The sequence below is a fragment of the Nesoenas mayeri genome (assembly GCF_963082525.1).
Source record: "Nesoenas mayeri genome assembly, chromosome: 1".
In the NCBI taxonomy this organism is placed as follows: domain Eukaryota; kingdom Metazoa; phylum Chordata; class Aves; order Columbiformes; family Columbidae; genus Nesoenas; species Nesoenas mayeri.
The window spans coordinates 188004856-188030403 of NC_137541.1; the positions used below are offsets into that span (position 1 = coordinate 188004856).

At 39.3% G+C, this 25548-nt stretch overlaps 1 protein-coding gene across 2 annotated transcripts in view; it reads left to right on the top strand.

The window, feature by feature from the left end:
- The window catches only part of DCLK1 (doublecortin like kinase 1), a gene marked incomplete at both ends in the record, with an annotated part of 239529 nt that overhangs the window by 206407 nt on the left and 7574 nt on the right, over positions 1-25548 (top strand). The window contains 7 exons of one of the 2 annotated variants that reach the window (XM_080354029.1): positions 2222-2368; positions 7424-7557; positions 8234-8311; positions 8957-9053; positions 10906-10986; positions 17931-18044; positions 23709-23782. In XM_080354029.1, the coding sequence (XP_080210155.1) occupies positions 2222-2368; positions 7424-7557; positions 8234-8311; positions 8957-9053; positions 10906-10986; positions 17931-18044; positions 23709-23782 (725 nt within the window). The remainder of the gene's footprint in view (positions 1-2221; positions 2369-7423; positions 7558-8233; positions 8312-8956; positions 9054-10905; positions 10987-17930; positions 18045-23708; positions 23783-25548) is intronic. The other variant, XM_080354028.1, reaches the window with a different exon arrangement.

Below are 25548 nucleotides of genomic sequence, written 5' to 3' on the forward strand. Positions count from 1 at the left end.
AGATAGATTATTTATCCCACGTATTTTGCCACATGCTGATATCTAATACTTAGGGATCAGATAATGCCATGAAGTACATCGTATTGTACTTTTGCCAAATATTTGACCTTTCTCTCTAATCCTCTATCTGGTTTTGCTTGGCCTTTTCTTCATCCTTTTCCTTGACACTGTGTATCTTGGTGCATCTTGATCAGTCACCAGCGAGAGCAAGAGGTTTTAATGTGGTCCAGATTTGACAATGGTTGGCTGTAAGCAGTTTCCAAAGCTGGGGGTTTGCATCAACAGTGGGAATAAAACTGCACTGGCAGATTTCAGCTGCACCTCAACAATGTAATATTTTTTAATAGTTTGTTTGGTTCTTTTTAAAAACAAGTAATGTCTGTTTTCTCAGGTTTGACTCTTTGGTCATTGTCTTTTCCTACTTTTTCCTCTGCAGCCATGATTCCTGGAAGAATGCTTTTTTTTCTTTCTTCTCCATCCTCCTTTCTCTTAGTGAAAACAGTATTTACTGTGGAATTGAGGCTGTTGATACGATCATGAGAGTTGCCAAAGCTGGGATTCTTCTGTTGCCTTCAGAAAATACCAACCTTTCCTTTAAAATAGTCTCCTGTGATATATTTATTTTTCTAGATGTTTTGACTGAAGCAGGGATTTTTTTTTCAGTGTTTTTTTCAGAATTATAATTTCCCTCTTTTTTTTTTTTTTTTTAATTTTTTTTTTTTTTATTTTGGTCTGTGTTTCCTTTATGATGCTGTTTTGATTTTGGCCATAGGCCCAATACCTCTGAGTAGTATCTCTCAAAAGATGTTTGTTTTTTCCCCTGCTCTGTTAAGCTTCCTCCCTAATCTCTTCTTTAAACTTATTTTTTGGTCTTTCTCCAAGCACTTACATGTTCTTCTTCCCACTTGCCAGCTCAGCTCTAGAAATACAGTCCAAATGTCATGACTGCCTCAGATCCTGGTGAAGATCATTTAAACTTTGAGGACTTCCATTCAATTTTCTCTTCCTTTCTTCCTTCCCTTTCCCTTTCCCTTTCCCTTTCCCTTTCCCTTTCCCTTTCCCTTTCCCTTTCCCTTTCCCTTCTTTCCTTCTCTCTTCCTTTCCTTCCTTTCTCTCTCTCTTTCTCTCTCTTTCTTTCTCTCTCTCTCTTTCTCTTTCTCTTTCTCTTTCTCTTTCTCTTTCTCTTTCTCTTTCTCTTCCTCTTCCTCTTCCTCTTCCTCTTTCTCTTTCTCTTTCTCTCTTTCTCTTCCTCTTCCTCTTTCTCTTCCTCTTCCTCTTTCTTTCTCTCTCCCTTCCTTCCTTCCTTCCTTCCTTCCTTCCTTCCTTCCTCCCTTCCTCCCTTCCTCCCTTCCTCCCTTCCTCCCTTCCTCCCTTCCTCCCTTCCTCCCTTCCTTCCCTCCCTTCCCTCCCTTCCTTCCCTTCCTTCCCTTCCTTTCCCTCTTTATTGTTTTTCTTTCACTGTCAGTAGCATTTGACTGAATTAGACAGCACAATGAACTGGAAATGGCACAAGCTACCATCTGTATTTGTAGCTGTGGTGAAATACTACTGGTAATTCTTAAGTGTCTTCCACTATGACTGCCTGACATATATACTGGAAAGTTCTTCAGTATTAGCTGCAAGAAGCATCACACTACAAAAAGCTTCATATCCTATGTAGAGAAAGTGGTTTCTGAATTCCAAGTTTTCAGAGTTTTAAGAGATGGGAACATATTTTTAAAATACGCAAGCAGTGATGACAGATTTCTGGGTTGAGTTTTTCTCAGAATTCCTTCATTTTTCCAGAGTTCAGTCAGACTTCGGGCAAAAATTTGATGTCAGCCTGTTTGTGATTATAATAAAGAATGGCAAGTATTGGTACATGGCATCATGACAGGCAAGTATGTAGGCATGCCAGAAAATTGCAACAGGGGCTCTGAGCACACAGGTTGGCAAGGGCTGGACATGGTACAAAAGCAGCAGCAGGTGGAAACGGTTTGCAGTAGTGACTCCAGCCTCTTGGCTGACCAACTAAGCCATGACAAATGGCTCTGAATTACTGATATGTTCAGCTGCCATTATGGGGAATGTCATCACAGTACCAGTAGTTTATAGATGCAAGGAAACTGTGCTGCTCCTCCCTCCTCCTCCTCCTGTATAAATGATGCTACTTAATCTTCCCTAAATTTTTCAGTCATTTCACAAGTAATATTGCTTATGTGCCATGGTCATTTTGCTCCAGGGAGGAGATCTTTTTGATGCTATTACTTCCACCAACAAATATACAGAGCGGGATGCCAGTGGGATGCTTTACAATCTGGCCAGTGCCATCAAATATCTTCACAGCCTGAACATTGTCCACAGGGATATCAAGCCGGAGAATCTACTGGTAAGTGAAGATTCAGCTTTCAGTATTGTTGATGACTTGGGAATGTGTGAGAGAGGGTCTGCGGTTCTCCCTCCTTCCACACACTCACCAAGTTTATTTCAGTCTTTTAAGTCATTGGTCGTTTAATTTTAACTTTAGCATTGTAAAGCTTTCCTAATAATAAGAGCTATCACAAAAAGTACAATAACATAAGCCAGTATGTCTAGACTGTTCCCCAGGACCCAGTGGCTGAGTTGTTCCAGTGATCACTAGAAGTGACCTTTGCGTAAACCGAATAATAATTTCGAGCTTCTCATAAATACAAAGATACTCTGTTCTCAATAGACTATTCTGGACTTCTGCAGCTGCCTAAGTAATTAGCAGCAGTTCAGTTTTACAACCGTGGTGGGTGTAAATGTTGTGTCCTGATCATGTAGTACATCAGAGCACAACCAAAAAGAGGCTTTGGTGTCCTGCATTTCCCTGCTGCATCTCCCAAATAATCCTATAGCACATTTTATTAAGCCACTTTCTCAAATAGACAGCCTAACTCTTCTTTTTTTTGGCTGAATCTGTATGAACCCTATCCACTGAAGAAAATGAAAAGCATACCCTGGCAATTAATTAGTCCTTCTTCTGAGAATTCTGCACTCTTGAATGCAGCAATTGTGTTCTCCAACTGACACAGTTTTATTTCCTCTGAGAAATTAATTTTTCCTGATTATTCCACCGTTCTCTGAGTTTTCACAAATTTGCTGTCATGCTCCAGTATCAAGACATTCTGATTTTCCATATATTCTGCAACCGTAAATCAATGTTTAAGATACCTAGACTATCAGTTCTCTCAGCTGTGTGCTCTCTGTCATGACTTAGTGCATTTAGTTCTGCCCAACACTGAAGATGTTTTACATGAAAGTTGACTCAAGTACATCTTGCTAAACTTCCAGAGAGAGGGATTTTTACAGTTGAGGTTCCTCTATGGCAGGTGCCTTTGTAGTTCTGGATGAGGAAGTAGCCTGCTCTCATTTGCCAGAAACTGCTAAAAAACGTTGGGTAGAAGTTTTCCCAGATGCTAACGACTGATATTCCTTTTGCAGCTCTTGTGCTGGTGGTCATTGGTGGCTGCCTGCAGAAATTACAGCAATCGCATGCCAGGATTCATTAATGCTGTGACTTGGAGTGTGCAGGAAGGTCTTGGTCTGGGGCAAGGCTTGGCCTGCTGCTGTCTTGACATGTCTCTAAATGCCTAAAGTTAAACTTTAGGGGGAAGAGATAAAGGTAGACAGGAGGTGGGGGCAACAGGGAGAGAATTAGTTTTGCCTGCCCAACTGTTCCTGGTAATTAGCCACTACCAGGAATGCTCACACTCTTTGTATTGTAGCTGAGTTTTTTCTGAGTGATTTTTCCAGTGGTGTGCTTAGGGAAAGGTCCTATGTTGGTATTGATACTCAGCAGTGAGGATGAAGCACTTAACCTTTTGCAGCATCCTAACTCTCAAAAGCCAGCATTTGATTCACAAATTATATTAATTCTCTGAGGTTTATCAGGTCCTTGGAAGAAACTAATGCTGTTTTAGAAGAGTGCTTGGGAAACAGTCTCACCTGAGTTCTGACCCTGTCTCTGACATTGGCTCTGTGCCCTTAGTGTCTTTGTACTTTTAGCTTCTTCTCTGTCAAATGGGGTGGATAGGTCCTTGTATCACAAGATTGCAATTAGGGTTATTTTTGTGGAATTTATTAAAAATATGCAAAATTACATTTGGGCATTAGCCTTTCTGTTGCTAAAGTCCTTCTGCTTGCCTTCTGTAGCCTGCCTTGTGCTTGCAACTCTGTAACCCTTCTACCCAGATGGTCATGGCAGTGTTTTTCCCGTGTTGTGATGATGCTTTCACACCACTAAAATCATGGTCTTGCACCTGCAAAACCCGGTAGTGTCATTACAGCAGGTTCTCCTGGCCAGCAGCGTGAGAATCAGCGCTTTCCCCCCACCCTTTTCCTATGCGTGGGTTGTAGCTTTAAGTTTAGGGGAGCCTATAACAGGCCTACCCAAAGCAGACCAACTAACCAGGGTTGCAGTATCTGATCCAGTTAACACAGGCCCCAAGGTTAACAGCCCTGTTAGCAGGAAAAAACAACAGGAAGGATGAGTAAGGCCTGGCAAAAGCTATAGAGTTACTACAGGAAAAACAGGGGGGCTGAAGTGGAACGTGCTGTTTCGGAGAGGGCACCCAGGGGAGGATGCTCATCTGGAGCCTCCTTATTGCATATCTTCTTGGCTCCTAGGAGAGCTTTCACTTTGACCTTCCTCTTACTCTCCTTTGTTTTTTTCCTTTTCCCCAAAAGTAACTTTCATGCTTAGAGCTGATGTGTGCCATCAGCTATAGACCCTGATTATAAATTTTTGTGTGTGTGAACCTGTCTCAATGTCCTACGTGCAACATCAGGTATTTCTGTAAGTATTCCTTATTATCCTTCAAAGCATCCAAAGCCCAGTTAACAGTCAGCTGCTCAAGAGTTTAGAGTATGCTCAATACCTGTGATTTTTTAGTGTTTTCTTTGTTCTCTAGAGAGTGTCTTCCATGTTTTAATTGGAACATTTTTCATAATTGCTGCTATTTAGCACATTTATTTTGTCAAGTCATGGGATGTCTTTATAGCCATATAATAAACCCTAGAGAACAACTTCTCTGACTGTTGCCATCTGCACTGATCACAAGAGCAGCTTAGAAAATACTGACAGTCTTTATAGTAATAGGATACATATGGTGGCACACAATTATGTGTGGCTGCATTCAATTAGTGTTGTACAATTACACAGTTTTATTGCTTAGTTAAAACAGTGAAAGCACTACATAGTGGGCAATTTGCACTAATCCCCATTTCTTTAATTGCCCTTCAGTATTTAAATGCAGTGGAACATATATAGTGTTTTTCTGAATAACAGGACTGTTAAAGTATCTTTCACATTCCTTGACTGGCAAGTAACAATGGGCTCCTTTTTATATAGACTAATAACAGGGTGAGGGAAAGTTACTTTCTTCAGTTTTACAAGTCAACTGAAGTAGTTTTCCAAGGAAAGTAATTCCTGGAAACAGATGAGGCAAAATACTAGAAAATATACAGTACCAAACCTTCTGCATTGGTAAATATTGCTGAACAAGCCTCTTCTATAATTAATTTCTAGGATTTATGAGTCATACAAGGTGAGGTCTGTTGAAGGAAGGAGCTTATGAACATTCACTAGGTTAACACAACTCAGAGAGGGCTTTGTAAAAGATAACCATATGAAACAGAATATGAGATGCTAATTAGACTGGATTCAGCTCTTGATGTCTAAGTGCACACTTTACATTTTTCAGCAAGTGAATATTTAAACCTCTGCTCTCTAGCCTTTAATTAAAACTGTTGTTGAAATTAGATTTATTACTACAATTTCAGAGAGCACTTTCTTTAGTTTCAGGAACCAGATGTATTTAACAATCTGTGTTTTTAATAAAACCATAATTGCTTTATTCCCAGTGCTTTTCTTTAAGCCTATCTTTTTTTCTGGTGTAATAGCAGAGAAATGTGAATACATATCAAATTACTGGTCCCCTTAAAGATCCTGTTGTATTATTAAAAATAACATAAAAAATAAAAGAATTTTGTGTATTCTGAGTGTCTACTTGTGGCTGTATCACCTAGTAGCAGGGATTCAGGGCAGACAGGGCTTTTCTCTCTAGACAGGACTAACATTAACAAAGTAGAAACTTCACGGGGGCTGTATAATATAACTGATTGCTACGAGCTATAGTAGATCTGTAGCAAACAGTAGTGAGAGACTTCAAGATTTCAGTTTTGCACCAAATTAACTGTTCAAGAGTCTATTGTAGGATTTATTGCATTTTTGTAAGAACAAATCTAGGATTTTCCTCTGCAAACAACTGTAGATAAATGTGATTTCTGATGTAGGAGCAGCTGATCAAGATGGGTGTTAAGGTATTTTGGTTTTTATTGTGAAGTATGGTATTTTCTAGTTTTGCTGGGTGTAACAGCTGATATTCGTTAGATACCACTGTTGGTGAGCTAGGCTGCATGGAGCTTGTGTGCTATGTGATGCATATATATTTTAGGAAGACTTCCTGTAGTCTGTTCCCATTTTTTAAGGTGCTGTTATGGCAAACAGCTTTAAATTGCATCACAAACAATTTCAAAATGGAAGCAGAACACAAACCAGCAGCTGGATTAAAGAAACTCGTAGTCTAGTGTTTAATTAAATCTTTTTATTTTAAGCAATTTTTTGGTATATATTCAGTGTTTGCAGGTTTGGGTTTTTCTTTCGCATTGAGCCAGCTTTTAATATTGTGTATTTTTTACTGGACTTTCTAGCTTATTCTTATGTGTATGTCTTAATCTCCCTTTGCACCCATAAAAAAGCCATGAAAGATCCTGTTGCTGCTGTGGAGACTGTGTTTTAAGAGAGGATTTTCATATGAACTTATTAACAGCCCTACCTCTGTCCCTTGTTGATGTTGGTCTCGTACCACTATGGCACTGACTGGTGTTGAACAGTCATCCAAGGAGAGGACAGTGTTTCTGGGTGCAATAGTCTGGTCAGATCTGCATCTTGTGACTTCAATACATGGAGAAGACTCTGTTGTTGCTCTCAGTGCAGCCACTGTTGAATTATCTAAGCAGCTGAAATCCCTGTGCAAGCCTCCAAGATCTGTATGAGTAAAATAAAAAACAGAACAAAACAAAACAAACCCTGTACTGTGAATTGTCTGTCAGTGGGAAGTTAACCTAGGAACATCACTGCTGGAAGGTTAGACCTTTGCTTCCGGGCTTTAGCTTCTAGCAAGATTAAATATTTCCTTTGTTGGCCAGGTAGTGAAATCTTTCCCAAAAAGCCTGAGTGTATTCAAAGGAAGTTGTCCTAATTGTCCGTGAATTTTCAAAGCATGCAGAGAAGTTTGTTGTAGGCAAGGAAGAGAAAAAAGACTGTAAATTAGAAGGAACAGTTCAGGCAGTTAGTAAATTATATAGTAGTTACTTTGATGGTACTGTGTTAAACCTTTGAATTTTTTTCCCAATTTAGGTTTATGAACACCAAGATGGAAGCAAGTCTCTGAAGTTAGGAGACTTTGGCCTAGCAACAATTGTGGATGGACCTCTTTATACTGTTTGTGGGACCCCAACATATGTAGCTCCAGAAATCATTGCTGAAACTGGGTAAACCACTTCTAGTGATGATTTATTGACGTGTAAACAGTGAAGCATCTTCTCACCAGTGTGCCAGATAGGAGTTCTTGCAATTAAGATTTTTGTGCTGCCTTTGCTTGGGTATGATGCAGAATCATGACTCACAGAACAATTTAGTTGGAAGGGACCTCTGGAGGGTATCTTATCCAAACCAGCTCAGAGCTGGGCCAATTTTGGAGTTATATTAGGTTCCTCTGCCAGTTGTTGGCCTCAAACTTCTCAGTTTAACACTGAGTTACTAACTAGCCATTTGCAGATTACAATAAAAGTGATTCTTAAGATGTGCCTAGAAACTGCTAACTACCATTTACTTACTTTTATTTCATTATCACACACTGTCCTCTTCTGATTAGTTCCATGGAGTAAATACCGACTGCCTTGAACGCCCTGTGTCACCTTTGCAGGCTTCATGTTGTTAGGCGTCACTAACTCAAGAATACAGAACACCCTCTGTGCACTCCGACATTCTGATCTGATGTGCGCTTAAGTTGTAAAAGTAAAAACAAATTGAAAGCAGAATTAAAATCAGTAGGTAGGACAAAGAGAAAGTTCAGATGAGAATATATAAGAAATTATTAAGAATTCTGAAAAATTTTATTCTTCCGTGGGAGCTGAATGTCTCTAACCCTGTCTCTCACACTTCTAGATACGGCTTGAAGGTGGACATCTGGGCAGCGGGTGTGATCACTTACATCCTGCTCTGTGGTTTCCCTCCGTTCCGTGGGTATGGACTGATCTATTCAACCATCTTTGTTCTGTGAATTGGTCCCTATGCTGCTTGTGCATTAAGCACAGAGATTCCCACTGGAAAAAATTCTCTGCTCATAGGGTTTTTTTTTTCCCATGCTTTGCATAGTAATTTACGCAAACCCCATGAATGTCTGTGATTTTACTGTAAAATCTCTGTCTCATGTTTGTTTGTTTTAGTTTAAACTTCATTACATTACAAAACAAGAGCCTCCATTACGGGTTCTGGGTGCCTTTGCCTGATGCTTAAAATACACAGTGAAATAAGCATCTTCATTCATGGACCAAATACGACATATTTTGTGGTCGGTAAAAGGTAATTAAAATGTAAGCCACTTAATAAAGACATGTCAGATCTCTTCTTCCCCTCAAAGCAATTGCAAAGTTGTTGACAATCCTAAAGACAAGCAGGTTACCTCAGAAAGAATGTACCAAATGCACTTTGGTTTATGATCTCCCTATTCACACCCATGGTTGCATGCTTGTGGGGAATCAACAGCTTCCAAAAGCATACTAAGGAATGACCAATTAAAAGCAATTTCAAGAAGCCTATTGAAACTAGATCTGGAAATAATTTCTTTGTGGGTTTTGTTGTTGTTTTTGTTTGGTTTTTACTTTACAGAAGTGGAGATGACCAAGAAGTGCTTTTTGATCAGATTTTGATGGGACAGGTGGATTTTCCATCTCCATATTGGGACAATGTTTCTGACTCTGCAAAGGTGGGGTTTATAGTTGACGATACTTTCTTCTCCAGTATTATTTCCAGTGCTAGTATCTAATGAATGTTGTTCTTTCACAGTGATAGATCTCGCACATATACCTCAATGACATTTGATATGTCTCACACATCTCCTGCTACACTTATAAACTCCTCTGGGTCACCAAGTATGTTGTCATTTGATCACTGTCTGTCTGTTAGACTCCAGGTGGTTCTGTAATGGACCCCATCTCTATATGGTGCCTCACAGAGGCACCAGCAGTCTTTACTGATCAAGAAACAAATTAAGTAACTTTGCTTGACCTACACTTCTCAGCTAGAAAGCTCCCTGGGACTGTGCTTTCTGTGTACCTATGATAGGGACCAGGTACCAACCTGGAGCCTTTGAATATTATATAATAATATTATAGAGATGCTGGTTTCCCCTTATTAATCCCATTAGATTATATGTCTGTTGTTCCTTTCTGTCAAAGAACCAGACTTATAGGCCTCACATTGCCTGTAAGTCATTATTGTTGTCAGTGTGGTATGAAGTGGAGACTTCTTCTGCCCACCAGTTCATGGGCCGTAGCCTCTTGGCACATGACACGAGAGGTAGAGCGTGAGGTGTGCTAAGGCAGATATAGTACGTGTCAGATACAGATATTGACAGAGTTCATTATACTTGCAGAGCTGATGCTTTTTAACTCTCATTAGTACACTGGAGCAGCAGCTTAACTCTCAGATTTTCTAGGGATCCAGCGTTCACCATAGAGATAATACATATGTGTATGTTAAAATTTAAAAAAGCCAAAACCATAACACTAATCATATGGTCATCCTGTAGATAAGTGTTTAACTTCTGCCAACTTACTGCTGTAGCCTGTGAGGCAAATCTCTCTTCTGTTTTTTTCAGTGTGACAGTGTTTAATTAATCACCAAAAAAAAAGAAATTTGGAGGCAGATGCAAGTGCTGAAAGTAGCATTCTACATTCTGAATGTTCATTCTTCAGAGAGTTACATTCTGCTTTTACAGATATGTGGAGAATTATCAAGGCTAGTGTTTTAGACTGTTAACTAAAGAGATTATTGAATGAGATACAGTCGCAGAGTTGGAAGATGTCTTCTAAACCATATCATAGTGTTGTAGCAGGCTTTATTTCATAGCATCATTAACGGGAATTCTCAAGTCCTTTGCCAAATGTGTTCTCCTGTGAAACTTTTTCTTCCAAATAGTCTAAAATTTCTGTATTCAAGGATTGGCCTATTCATTTAACTTCTGCTTGTTACTAAGAATTATTAACTGTGGTCTTTGGTGATATCACTTTATTTGCTGTCATACTGCCATCCTGTTTTCTGTGCACTTGATTCACTGGTGGAATTAGATATATGTGTATTTACATGCTAGTTGAAAACTATGTGATTGTAGAGGAAATCAGAGGATGAAAGATAATGATTCTAAGTATTGGGGGGTTTTGCATCTTCTATGGCCTGTATACAAGAGCTTGAAGTAAAATTCTGGATTTTCCTGCAGAGAAATTGACATTTTCTTAATGGGAAACTAACCTAATTTCATGTGACCATCTGTTTTGTACATTATGTATTAAGTGCTTTTCTCTTAAACAGTGACTACAGAACTGTAACTCAGAACTGTCCTCTAGCTTTTCAAGGTACTGTCAGATATTGATTTAAAAGTTCAGCTTGACGTTCAGCAGTTCATAGTTGTTCTGGTTTTTAATAATCCTAACATATTTCTGCAGTTGGTAGTTCACTCTCTCTTTGAGCATCTGTTGAAGAGCACTTCAATGAATTAAATCTGTTGATTTGTTCTTTAAAAATGTTCTTTAAATTTGACCCAGTATTCCATTTCTCAGGAACTTATCACAATGATGCTTCAAGTAGATCTAGATCTGCGATTCTCAGCCTTGCAAGTTCTTGAGCATCCTTGGGTTAATGTAAGTATTTTCAGGCTTGTAGATGCTGCTTGTAACTTGGCACCTTTAAGCTCTTTTCTGTCAAGTCCTTTCTATGCCCTTTCGGAGCCAGCACATTCTAAAAATGCCACAGATTTAGCTGGAAATAAGCTGGGTTACAAGCTGTTTTGTTATATTGCGTGTACCTTGGAGTGTTCACTATTTTATGCAAGCTCAGCTACATTTTCTCTGAAATATTTTGGGCCAGGTTTTCAATGTATCTCAACCACACTTGAAACATTTATATCTCTAACAATCAGCTTGTGGGTTCAGTGACACATTTTGCTCTCCCAAAAATCAGACGGACTCAAAAATCTGACAGTCATTAAGAGCTATTGAAATAGAGTCCATAGTGTTAAGTCTACTGTGTTCAGCATGAAACAGGGAAACCTTAGAATCATATTTAGCTTCTGACATTGAAATCTATGTGTATTTATGTGCAGCCATAAGAAGAAATAATGTTTCACTTTGTTTGTTGCAAGTTTGAGTGTACAGACCTCTCTAGGACACTATTTTGTCCCTCAGTTAACAGATCCCTCAGCCGCTGTATCCAAAAGATTTTTCTTACTAAAACTCTATTCTAAAAATTAAAATATATAGTAAACTCAAATGTTAATTTTTTTTTTTTTTTTTTTTATAGCATTGTCCATATAACCCAGCGTAGTGGTGATCACTTAAGTGTTTACAAAGTATACCCTTTAGTCCTGCAGGCTTCCTTATTACCCAAACCTTTTTTTTTTTTAATCATAAGTGCACTTATCATACACAGCACTTTTGCCATGTACAAAGACTGCAAGGATCCATAACAATGCTGAAAATCTTTTCATTTTTAAGATGACACTCAAGCAGCTGAAATATTAATTTTCCTTGGTGCCAGGCGCTGTCCTTACACATGGTGTTCTGTCACAATTTATAATGACTTTTGGTGGCTGAGGTGTCTCTCTGTCTCCATGGGAAGACAGCTGGGGATTTCTGGAGTGTTGCTGAGGAAGAGATGGAGGTGACTGATCAGGAGCCGCAGGGCAGTGTCAGTCTGCACACTGCTGCTGGGGTTATTAAACCATCACTTGTTTACACCACAGAAGGATGTGGTCACTAATCCTCCTCTTTTTCTGAAAAATGCATTGGAGCCATTAATCCTCCCCCCAGACACCTTTTTAATTTTTTTTTCTTCAGTTACACCACAATGTTTTTTAGGAAGCCATTTTAGTAAGATGTGTTAAGAGCTGCAGCTCTCTGTCAGTAACGTGATGGTGATGGTGCGCAGGTGACGTGACAATCTGCTCCCTGCCCTTGCCAGCGCCTGCTGATGAGGAAGGACAGGGAAACAGGCTGTGGATTAACATCTTCCAGCACTCCAGAGCTTCAGTAATCAAAGCTGCGCTCTGGTTACTGAAGGGTCCTGGAAAATTACGGGGTTTCTGTGCAACAAGTTAAAACGTGGAGTCCTTTGCTGGAGGATTCTGTAGAGGCCAAGTATAAATGGATTCAAAAGGGAGCTGGATACATTTTTGGAGGATCAGCTCATTGGTACCTAGTAAAGATGGTGGTCTGGATAAAACTTTTGGCTCACAAAGTTCTGAAGTGCTTGATTGGCAGAAACTGGAGGATATACCAGGGAAAGTTCCAAGATCTACTTGGCTTCCTTAAATGTAGCATTTCTTAAACAGTGACTACAATTCACTGTAGGAAATGGGATACTGTGTTCAGTTCACCTTTGGTCTTGCTCTGCTGCACTGTTCATAGTTTTATCCTGATTATAATTCTTTGCAATCAAAACCTGCAGCAGTTCTGTCTATAAATAAGTGAAGCAAATATCCCGTCCACAGGTCTGTAATTTCTTCTTTTCTGTCCAACTGCTGCTCTTAGCAACTGAGACAGATCAGTATTTTGTCTTCAACAACATGCTAACGGCAGTTCATAATGGAGATCAAAACCTCTTTTGAATTCTCCTATGTATCTTCCAGATATTTTTTCTGGAAGGAGAATGGCTAGCGCTGGGACCAGTTCAGGAAAGTGCTTGAACACATTCCAAACATCGCTTCTATTTCAAGACATCACACATGGAAATGCTTAATACTAGGCATAAAATTAACTTGATGGCACTAAAATCCTAGTTCACTTCAGGAGAAATAAGAACATGGTTGAGTTGAAACAGGTGCTTAAATGCTTTTGTGAAAAAGGGATGCTTCCCTGAAGTGGTTCTGAGAATTGTGCAGTAGAGAGCAGGGACAGTCTGCTTGTGCACGGAGGCAGAACGATACGCTGGCCTCAGATCCCACCTCACATCCCCCTACCATCACCTGCTTGCCCAGCTGCAAGTCTATCACACAACCTCCCTGTACCTCATTTTTCCAGCTTCAGGACAGGGAATTAATATACTCATCCCTGTTTATAAAAGACTCTGTGATCTGTGTGTCACAATTACCTGAGCAATTACCTGCAACATTCATAAAATACTATCTTTCTGAGAGGAAATGGCACACGAGTTTTCACCTAGCACTCCTATTTGAATACTTTTCCATGGCTTTAAATTCTGGACTTTACTTTCCCTTTTCTTATTTTGGTTTTGAACCTATCCATAGAGCGGTAAACTTGTAGCTAAAATACTGGACAGTTGGCTTGAAAAGCAGGCATCTGTTTTCTTTGACAATTTTAAGAAACATTTTCTCTCTTTGATGAAACTTTTGATAGAAATGTTGTAACTGCTTACACTGTATAAAACCTTTTTGTAGATTGTAAATAAGCATTCGACTTTATAGCTGCTTACTATGTGATTACTTGGTAAATTGCTGAGATTCCTGGAATGTGCTTTGACAGTTTCAATAGGAGCCAACCCTCATTTCAGTTTCAGTTTTTGCTATAAAAATAGCTGAAATCCTCTTTGAAACTCTAAAACTTGTTATGGTCAGAGTTAGACCAGTAAAGCAGTTCCTCTGTCAATAATATCCCAGCTGTTTTCAATTCAAAAAAACAAAACCTGAAAAGATGTTGGCTGTGTGCCACTGTCACAGATGGAGACCTTGAATTCTAAACGCAATTCAGCAGAAGTTCCTTGCCCCCTCCATTTAGTTTATTTGGATTTGTCTCTCCTGTGCAGTACACTTAGACCTGGAAACAAATCCATCAGTTTATACTTCCCCTACAGGGACCCCAGCTCTTTCCTTTACCTGCTCAAATTCTTTGCAAAACCAAAGAGTTATAAAAGAGGCTGGAAGCTTGAGGTCTAGCATTTTAAACACTGATGATATTGATAACCTGAATTATACTTATACAAGCTATAGGACAAACCCACTTACTTTTTGTTATGTAAGTAGTAAATATTTCCTAATACAGCATTGACCAGTGATTGCTGAAAGGGATGGATTGCAAATCCATCTCTGTTAAAATAATCAATGTGAAATGTGGAGTGTTGTTGATGAAGGAGAAAGATGGCACACCAGCCTAAAAAGAATTAGGGAAACTGAAGATTTTACATATTTTCATAACCATGTCTGCCTTGGAAATTTGCGTGCAAAAGAAATGAATAACCAAGCAATAAGCAGTAATAAGCTGAACATTTGTAAGGAGGTTAATTTGAAAAGACATTTCTTATTTGGCAGCTGTGTTACTTTTGGTTACACCCTAGGACACTGCCCAAAGGAAAATTTCCTTGTAATCCTTTAATGAAACAGAGTCCAAAACATTTTCCAGCACTTCTATTTGCTCTAATTTTTTACTCTTATTTATATAATGGCCTATTCATCTGATGCTTTCAGACCTGGAAAGTAAAGGTCTTGTGACTGATACATGAAATGGATCTGAGTGCTTCAGGGCAGTAGGAGTCTGGGAATCCTGAACTTCATTCCATCTTTCTATCACCTCTTTTTACTTTGAGTGGCAATATCTCCTGCCATAGAGAACAATGGAAATATGAAAACAATGTGTACTAATTACTCAAATGATACCCTGCTAATTTTTTTTTATTTTATTTTTATTTCTTGCTAATAGATCATGAAAGGTATTTTGTGGAGGCAGATTGGAAAAATGTATCTTAAGATCTCAGGTAGTTTGCATCGTCCAGGTGAAACTTCAAATTCTGGACCAGAGTTTTCAAACTGTCAAAGGATTTTGACTACTAAACTGCTCTTATGTGCTCAAGAGAGTGCTTCTTTCAGAGCATCAGTAGTTAACATTTTCTGAAACTTATGACCCTTCAAAGTTCCCAGAGTTAAGCATGAAAAATCACTAGTAATCTTTAAAAGATCTTATCCCAACTGCTAAAGCTGAGATGAAATTCTATGATCCTAACCCACTGCAAGAAGTAGTTCCTATAGTAAAAGGATAAAACAGGGGGAAGGAACAGTTAGCCTCTTCAGGGGTTAACATCCTTCCCATTACAGCAACCTGATGAAAGTCTTGTCAGCAGTGTTTAGCCTGTTTTCCAGTTCTACCATGTACCCTGCTGATTCTGGTGAATCTGATTTTTATTTTTTTCACTTCTCTTTTTAGATGGTAGAGCATCTTGGTTTGTATGTAGTTAAACAGCTGTCATCTCTCACCCTCGATATCTATCCATTTTATTGTTGGCTGAAATGATTCCAGGAGCCAGCTAATATATATTAGCTTGTTTATAAAGCACTTTGGAATAAATAAAAAAAAAAAAAAAAAGATAACTAGTAAACTTCAGGTAGCACCAACAGCAGTGAGAAAATTTAATAACAATAGAGTAATTCCCATAAATCCCTATGCTGCATCTTAAATTGAGTGGAAGATATTTCATCTAAAAGCTGGAACCCACTACAGATCTCTGGCATGTTGCCACTGGAACTGTGGGTGTGGTGCTTCACCAATAAAACATTACCACAGTCTTGGTAACTATTGTCTTCTCCATAATTTAGTCTTTTGACAAGACAACATGAACTTTTGGCAGGCATTCGTGTCAAGAAAGTCAAGAGAATTATTTCCCCCACTCCTCTAGTGAAGAAGAGTTCATTTTACAGACTAGCTTTCTTCTGGGAAAGGCAGGGTCAGCAGAAAGCAGGTTATTTTTAGGGGTCATATACCACCGAGCCAAGACTCCCCAGTGCTAGACAATAATCAGCTACTGGGTTGTATTGTTTTGTTTTGTGTTGTGCAGCTGTGTGCACTTGACCATATTTTGCCAGCTGAGACATTTTGTTAAGGGGTGAGTGAGTGATTTCTAAACACAAACTCCCCAAGCTAAATAAATAACAAACCCTAACCAACCTCCCTAAAATTCCCATATGCTCACTGAGCTCATGATTTACTGCAACAACTCTGCAGCTCTTTAAGTGCTCTCAGAATTGCTGCAAAGCCAGAGAAAAAGTGTCTGTCATCTCTCTGTATTCTGATCTTTTTTCTTATTTGTCTGTATTCTGCTAGGATTTTGGTTAAGTGGAATCGAAGAACTTTTTCAACCGAGGATTAGCTACACATATCATGTAGTGCCAGCATAAGATGACCATTGCGGATGGCCATTGATCTGATATCCTGCATATTCTGCCTATTCTGCATTTTGTTGCCTGTTTCACCTATTCAGCATATTATTGCCTGAAATCTTGCATATTCAGCTAGCAGGGAAGTCCCACTGGGTGGTGGCTTTTTGCACTTTTTTCAGGCATACGGGTCTTACTTGCAGTTTCTAAAGAACTACTTTGTCTCATGGACTTGAATTCAACCCGCTGTCTTGTGCAAAACTGCAAACTCCTTTCTTTCTGCTAGGATTTCACTTCAGCATGGAGGATGCCTGCAGGCCTAGGTGCAGGTACACAGGTGTGGTCTGAGGAGCAGGACGTCTTAGCCAGGAAGAGGCTCCTCTTTGGCCTGGCCAAATGGCTTCTGGGCTAGAGCTCGCATCCAGCTGGCTCGCTTGGTGCGCACCACAGCAGAACATGTGTCTGTCTCTGCTTGGCCATATAGTTGTATGCCTACTTTCACATCAGGTTAGCTCATGTTGAGAACACTTGTCTTTTGGCAAGGAAGAAGAGGCCACCCACAGCTGGTTCCAGCCCTCCCTTGCTTTCCCAGGCAGTCTGTACTTCTGTCTGTCCTTTCCCCACAGCATTCCAGGCTTGTGTGCCTTGGGACTGGGGGAAGGAATCACAGTCCCTTGTTATCAGCCAGCTGGTGATTCCATTTGTAGAGGTGGCTCTGTTTAACCGTGGGTTTGGTACAGTGCATAGTCTGCAGGGAATGCCACAGCAAGCCGTAAGCCTGCACATAGCCTGGACTGCAGACATATGTAATGATATATCCAGGTGTTGGTGAGGCCCCGCGATCACCTGCCTTGAGGGGCTCAGCTGGGACATGTCTCAGCTCCCATCTTGCCTGGCTTTCCTCAGGGACTCACTGGGCCATGGCTGGAACATTCACCCAATGCCATGGTCCCAGAGTCTGCAACCTTTGTAACACCACAGGGACCTTATAGGTGTTTCACAGGGCTTTCAGAGATCCGTTTCTGCATCCTACCAAAACAGGGTTTCTGTTTTCTGTAATTTCTTGGGCTCTTTCTACTTTTGAGGTCATTATTTTTAAATTTATGTGATAAGTAAACAGAATCATAAACAAGTCTGAGCTTATCAAGCTTTGAAATATTAATGGATCTAAAAGTAACTGGGCAGTAGTAGTTAAGATATGGTAGAAAGAATAATAAAATATTTAACAATTACTTTTAATTAACATTACCTAAAGTTTGAGAGGAAGTGTTGGGTAAAGGAGAGAGAGTCTAGTTCATGACATAATATGACGTTCATCTTACAAATACCTTAGATATATTAATGGAGACAATGACTGACCCATATTTCATTACAAACTTCTTCGTAAACTTTTCTGTATTGACAGGTCGTTATAGATCAGATACACCTTGCAATTCCTTTATTTCACCTTTTCTCTCTGAAGTTTTATTTTGCTCTGTTTCTCTGCAGGATGATGGCCTTCCAGAGAATGAACATCAGCTCTCAGTAGCTGGGAAGATAAAGAAGCATTTCAACACAGGCCCTAAACCGAACAGCACAGCAGCTGGAGTTTCTGTCATAGCAGTAAGCATCTGAAATACACAGCTGAAACACTTAAAAATGTGCCCACAAGACAGTATGCGTTTAGGACATGCCACCAAAAGAAACCAGAGAGGGTTAATCTTTAGATAATTTGAGCATTTAATTAATATAAACATAGTTAAACTGGTATTCTGCACAATTTCTTCATTGATTCTCCTTGTGAGTCACATTGTTATTTAACAGCCCTACGAGATCCAACAGCACCCACACTTCCACATTTTACCAGAAGATCAGTGAACCTGACTCCAGTGTAGATTCAACAATTTGAACTATGGGATCATGACATTTCACTTCGTAGCAGAATTATCACATAGATTGGGAGCACATAGAGGTTGTAGCAGAAGGACAGCAGCACTTTACAAGGAGTGGAAATTACTTCAGAATTGTAACAGCAAATCTGTACGGCAGCCTGAGATTCTCTTCTCTGAAGACATCAAAGCTACTATGCCTCACTGTTACCTTCAGAGTTGTTATGAGTCTAGCCACTTCAAATTTAGCTGGGCAGTAGCATTTTGTTGTACTGCCACATGTCAGCTGCTTCCCTTTAGGCAGAAGGACTTAACTGGGTAAAGACCTAATGGAGCTCTTTGCTGCCTTCTGTCATGTTGCAATTCTAGTCTAGGCACTCCAGCTGTTGGAGCTTCTGAAACCAAGCTTGACCAAACTTTTGACCAAGCTTTACTGAGGTTTCAATACCATCCACAGTGCAGCATACATCTTGTATATTTGTATTTTTTCCCAAAAGATGAACATGTGTACTAGATGTAAACGCACACAGAATATATTCAGTGTTTTACAAGATTATTCATACTAACGCCATTGAATAGCAACATGCACATCCTTTGCATTTTTGATACATCTGCCTGTGTTTGTAAGCTTTTCTTTATTACTCATGGTAATGTTAACACTCCAAATAGTCACTAAAAATAAGCAACACGTTAAACATAACCATTCCCATATCAGATTACTCAGTGTTCATTCCCAGCTTCCATAAATTGCAGGTGGTGTGACTGCATATGTACACTTTCTTGTACTGTTTCCACTTTCATGTTTCTCAGCTCAGCCCCTCCAGTGGTGAGTTAAATCAGCATGAAGTAAACTCAGCTCAGCACATGCAATCTGGCTCACAGGTGTGAACTGTTTGTGCAGCAAAATGGATGCTCTCTCAGACTTGGTATAAGTACTTGAAATTTCAAGCTGTGCCTGTCTCACATTTTTTCTTTACTCTTTCCTACCCCGAACGTCCTCAACATGGAAGCAAGTTGTTCCTCATGCTTTTCCTAGATTTTCTCAGTCATCAGCTAACATAGTCAGCATTTTTTTATTTTCATTTTTAAGCAATAATACTGCAACAACTCTCCCACAACTAAAACATCACATACCCATTGCTCATCTGAAACGCAGGTATGTTCTGTATAGCCTAGCTGAAACCGTGTTCCTTTCGAATGGACTGCCAGCACGCTTGTCCATGAGAATTACTGCTCAGATCCTCCACGCTAATGACTTGAAAGCTTAAAAGCGAGAAATGATGCCTCTGTTCTCATCCATCCCTTGCCTCTTTATGTTTTTAATTTCCCCACCCTCCTCTATTTTTTTTTTCTTTGCCCCAGTTGCTCTGCCAAGGAATTGTTTACAGCAGTTTGATGCTTGAGTAACGAAAAAGGCACTGTAGTGAAACTTTCCACTGCAAAACATTATCCATCAGAAATATATATGTGTATATGTTTATTTATATTCTTAAAGGCTCTTATTTATTTTTGAGTGTTTGGAAAATTAACAGATTGGTTTTAGTGATTATCTCTATGGGGGAACATCATACTCTGGCATGATTAATCCTGTAGCTTGTCCTGTAAAGTAAAAATGTTTAGAATACTTTTACAGAATTCAGAAAGTAGTTTGATTAGCTTGTGTCAATTATTTTCTAAAAACTTGGAAGAGAAGTGAAGTATAGACCTCATTAGTGTTTTTGTAATATTTCAGAAAGCTAGATAATTTTAAGAATAAATTACCTTTATTTTCTAAAAAAACAATTCAATAAGTAAAATAAAGCCAAAAGCAAAACAACAAAGCCTTAGGTGTTGTTTCTGCATTTGAAAGCATACTTAATATATATTTGACATGCGTGTCATTAGGGTTTTATGTTTGAGAATCTTCCTTTAACTGTACAATCTCAAATACCATAGAAGTAAATTTTATTAATGAAGCCTGCTCTACATTTAGAATTTTCAAAGTATGTACAGATGCTGTAGCCTATTGTACGGCATTAAAGATGTGCACTAAGTATATTTGCTACAAAAATACTGTTTTATTGTGCCTGCCTGTATGTTTACTGTAACTTTTTGAGAGTGCTTGTGTATATAATATATAGAGATGCCTTCTATATATTATATAACACATCTGTGTTGGTGTGTGTTTGTGAAAAAAATGTTACTATGTGTATATATATCTATATAGCTTAATAGTATAAAATATAAAGATTAGCATTATTTTGAGTTTTATAACTCTGTTTATGTATAGAGATAGCTAATCTGTGGTATTTAGTTCTTAATGTGTCCTCACACTGGTATGATATTATATGCCTGTTTTCTTTGCTGGTAAGAAGTAACACACCTCAAAGATCTCAAGCAGTATTTATTATATGCACCAATTAAAACTCTAATATAAAAACTAAGTTCCTAAGAATGTGTTTGCGGTCAGCTTGACTGTGAGGAAGTTTGAAGCCACATGTATTTTACAAACTTCTACTGTGGCTGCCGCTTCCTTAAGCAATGTCCAAGTACATTGTATTGACTGCTTTGGCTCAGGCTTACATCGGCTTTGTTGATGTGGTAATCCCCAATAGAAGTTGTCTCTGACCCTTCAGGGCAGAGACATCCTACAAGTTCTCGTGCGTGTGTCCAGACTTCAAGTTTGTCCACATTTGGAAGGATTTGTCAGTTTGGACAAACTACCCTAATGAACATGTTGTGCTTGCCTATCAAAGTAGTTCCTTTGCTGATGTAGCAGAAGATGATTCTTCAAACAAAATTAACTATAGAGGCGAAGAGACTTCGCTGTGGATACCTTAATACACCATTAAAAGTGCTGCCAACATAACTATGTCAGTTGGGAAAAAAAATCCCTTAAATCAACATAGCTTTGCCAGCACAATTTTAATTGGAGAGCCAGCTTTTACAACAGCAAGAGAATTAACAAGTACATGAAAAACCCTGCTTGCTGATGGGAAAGTATGTAGGAAAAAGATCACTTTACTTGCCATGTTCTTAAACTCTTGTCATAGGCATTGACTACCGCTCTCTTTAGGAGACTGGGGTTCAGCTGCATCCCTCCGCTCTCAGGATGGCTGTGTTGCTGTTAAATATGTGCCAAAATAGTTGCAGGATCAGGTTTCTCATGCGGCTTTCCAATAGGAACAGTATTTTGTAGTTCTGTGATGGTGTTTATAAAAGATAATTGAGTAAAAATATAAACCCGGACATCTACTAAATACTCTTTTTTAAATTTGGGGGTAGAATTTTTCCTTAAATTCTCCAAGGATGTCGTCACATTTATTATTTCTTTGGCCACAAAACAGTGCCCTGTGGCTGTACCCTCTGGACTTTAGTGACAGTGGCTAAAGTGACCAAGAGCCAAAATATTTTGTTAAGAATGTTTCTGCAACCCAGAGGTGTGCTGTAAATCTTTGTATTAGCTGAGCATTATTTAGTTTGTGTTCTCGTCTGAAGTGTTAAAGCTTTGCCTATATGTTGTCACTTTTGTGCTTGTATTTTTGCCATTGTTAAGACAGAGGAGAAGACTAGTGATAATCTTCTGTTTGGGTTGTATGAGGTCTCTGTCTTGGCCCTGGGAGTAAACTCCCACTGGAGACTCATAGAAATGGAGTAGGATGGCAAAAGAGAGAAGCTGCTCAGAACGTTGTTGCAGCTCTCCCCCGGCAGAGTCCTCACTGGGCTGGGGGCAGTCTGGCAAGGGCCAGACAGCGTTTGGGTCACTGCCCTGCATTCTGCCCATTTTAAAATAAAATTGCACATTCCAAGTGGCATTTTTAGCGGTGGGGTTTTTTGAGTGGTGTGGAAGAGAAGCCAAGTTCAGTGCGTGAGTTTAGCTTGGCCTAAAGATGAACCCGTGGCCCGGCTGTCACTTCACATCTATTGCCTGCGTTGCCTCGGGTTCACTGTCCACAGTCATGGTAGTATTTCCACACTGACAAAATTGTTTCAACTCCTGTTAGGAAGCAAGTCTCCCCATTTTCTCTATATTACTTTTTAGCTATTGGATTTTTAGGGCAATATTTTTGATCTGCTTTTTCAGAAAACATCCCTTTTGTGTCTATTATGTGCATCATACAAGGAAGCCAGTAGATGGCAATAGTAGACCAGTGTAGTTAAGCCAACAGAAAATTCACTCTAGATCCAAGGTTCTCATGGTTTTAAACAGGAAACGTCCTTTAAATAATTCTAAATAAGATGAAAGCGGTATTGTTTTAACAAAATGGAATAAATTATTAAATTCTACACTTGCAGGGGATTCATCACGAATAATTTAAATTTGCAGTTAGCTCCTAGCTACCCTTGAACTGGTTGGTAACTAGAAATGTGTTGAACTGCTTCTCTGAATTTAGAATTAGAAACTGTCATCAGTACTGGAAATATATGCCGTGCTCTTATTCAGCACAAAATGGCCTTTTCTCTTCATAGGGCAAAATGTGAAAATCATCACAACTAACAATCTTAAAGTGGGCAGAGTGTCTCCCTCAAGATATTTTCCCCCAAAATTTAATTTAACTCAGTTAAATAATGTCTCCACTGTCTGTTAGTGCAGCACAGAAGGGTTACAGAAAACAACACATTTTCTTTGTTCCTTTGCACATGATTCTGCTAAAGATAAGCTAAACTTCAGAAAATTGTATTCCTTAAGGAATATCACGAGCACAATTTCCTGGGCACAATGTTAAGTTCATTTCCATTTTGACTTTAATTGGTGCAATTTTAAACCGAATAGTTTTGTACTGTTATCTTTTTGAGCATGAGGTGTAAGCTGAAATGATAAACAATGTTATTCATGGCTCTGAGTAGTCCTACTCTCCAAGGTTAACACATTTTTAGAAATGAATTACCATGATTGATGGGGTATCAAAACCTGATTCTTTTCATCTTTACACATTCCATGATTATGAAGCAGTCTAATTTAAGCCTCGTGTAGTCTGTCTAGCCTGCTCCTTGTGGTGGTTGCACTGCATTCTTTTTCTTAAATTATTAAACCTCTCAGTTTAATTGCAAAAGATAATTTTCCATTACTAGTATGTGCAACTTAAAAGGGCACTTCTGTCTTTGGAGGTAACGAGATATTTGTCAGACTTTCAAATGAATGCATCGTGCAGTAAGTAACCTATTTTGCAAACTTCATTTTAGTTTGAATAAATTGGCTTCTAATTTAGCAAGACCGAATCTAGAGTTAGTGTCTTTTTCTTTTATTTCTTTACTTTTTTTATTTTTCATCTGTGGTACGTAGCTTTAGGATGTTAGATAAGTGCCTTCTGAAAGTGAAAACAGTAAATATGCACTAAATAAGGAACAGCTTGCTCTGGAGTCTGAATTCTTTAGCCTAATGTCGATCCACTGAGTTGCCCCGTTTCTCTCTGCTCAGCTGGACCACGGGTTTACCATCAAGAGATCAGGGTCTTTGGACTACTACCAACAACCAGGAATGTATTGGATAAGGTATGAGATGGTGCAGCGCCAACAGTCAGTGTTTCCATGGCAACGTGCTGGCAGTCTCCATTAACCAGTTCCTTCAGTGGATAAACATGCTTTTTGATTTGTTATCCGGTCCATATGCTGCTTTATCAGTTTCGTTTTAATCTTGATTGAGATGCCACACCCCCTCATTCCCTTTCTTCACCCATCCCTCACACCCACATTGCCAGCTTTCTCTTCATCGCACATGCTCAGTCTCAATTTCCCCTATAGTTAAAAGGACAGTGTATATAGAAAATCTACCAGATATGCTGAAGTACGCAACCTCCCCCTCCCTATTGCTTGTTAAGGCATCTGCTTCCCCTGCGCTCCTGTTCTGAAACACACGGAGCAGCAACAGGCTCTCAGCATATATTTCACTCCTTTTCCATGTGAGATGTGGAGCTATATACTGTCATTTTAAACCCACTAAACACAATCCTTACCTTAGATTGAACAATGCATTTACATAACGCGGGTCGTAGAAACTCTCCCAAGTTCAATGAAATACAATGCATTGTATGTGCTGGTAAGCTTGTGTTTCTAACAATGCATTCTTTCTCTTTTATTTTTAAAACCCTTCTGAAACTTATTTATTTTGATTTGATTTTTTTAAATATTGCATGAGTCTTTTGAATATATTTTTATTCATTGTGTAACTGTGCCAGGGTTGTCGTTAGCCGGCTTAACCTGTATGATAAAGTGGGAATTTGGGTGGGAAGGGATTATTCTGGAGTCGGGGCAAGGAGGGATCCAGGTCTGATAGCACACGCAAGGCCCCTGCACCTCCTCATTCAATCCAGAGCTGTGGAATTTCCATGAAGTGGTTATTTGCTGGCTTTTTTTCCTTCTTATTGCTCACAAGACCTGCATTTTGATAGCTGGATTAATTTGTATAAGTTTCTTGCAGAATCTGCATTTTCTAACACTGCAGTGATTGAAGCCTTTAAAAACTTATCTGTGAAGTATTTGGAAAAACCCAGCAAATTAAACACATTAGCAAAACAGCAGAGATGGTCACTGCAAGCATTTCTGGTAAAGTAAAACTCCCAACCTGGATCATTTCACTGAGTGCATGGATCAGGCTCCAGCAGTTTCCATAAAAGCTAGCAGTTCTCTGAGCACACACTGAGGTTAAGTAGGTTCTGATATGGATGTTCTGGGGAAATAAAAAAAAGCAAAACCAAAAATAATCCTACTTTTCAGGCAAGAAATAGAAAAGTAGTCCCCCATTCATCAGCTGAACGCTGGCTAGCAAGAATTTGTGAAACATTTTCACTCCAAGTACTTGAGTGTGTAGCCTTAAATGTGTAATTCCAGCCTATCGCACTTGTGTTTGTAGCTACAAACCTAGCACAACCTGCAAGGACATAGCAAAACCTGCTTGATCTATCTTGTCACTTAGCATCATGCTTCACAGGTTCTAGCCCTGTGGTGCAACCAAGAGACAGCGGCGGAGCATCCGTGCATCTTGGTTTTGAAGAAGTGGGGAGAGGGGCCTGAGTGCCCAGCTTTAGCTTTGACACTATTAGAGGAATTTTTCTGCTTACAAAGGAAAGACAAAAAAAGAGATCTGTCTTTCCATTTGCTATACACAATGCTTGGATCTTTTAAAACCCCAGCTTCAGGGAGAGTAGACCACCAGAAGCCTGTCATTTTATCACAGGAGCCTGTGATAAAAGTGAGCGTGTCCTCTCAGACTGGCCTTGACTCAGTTTAACTGCCATAGCCCAGATTTTGAGACAAACCAT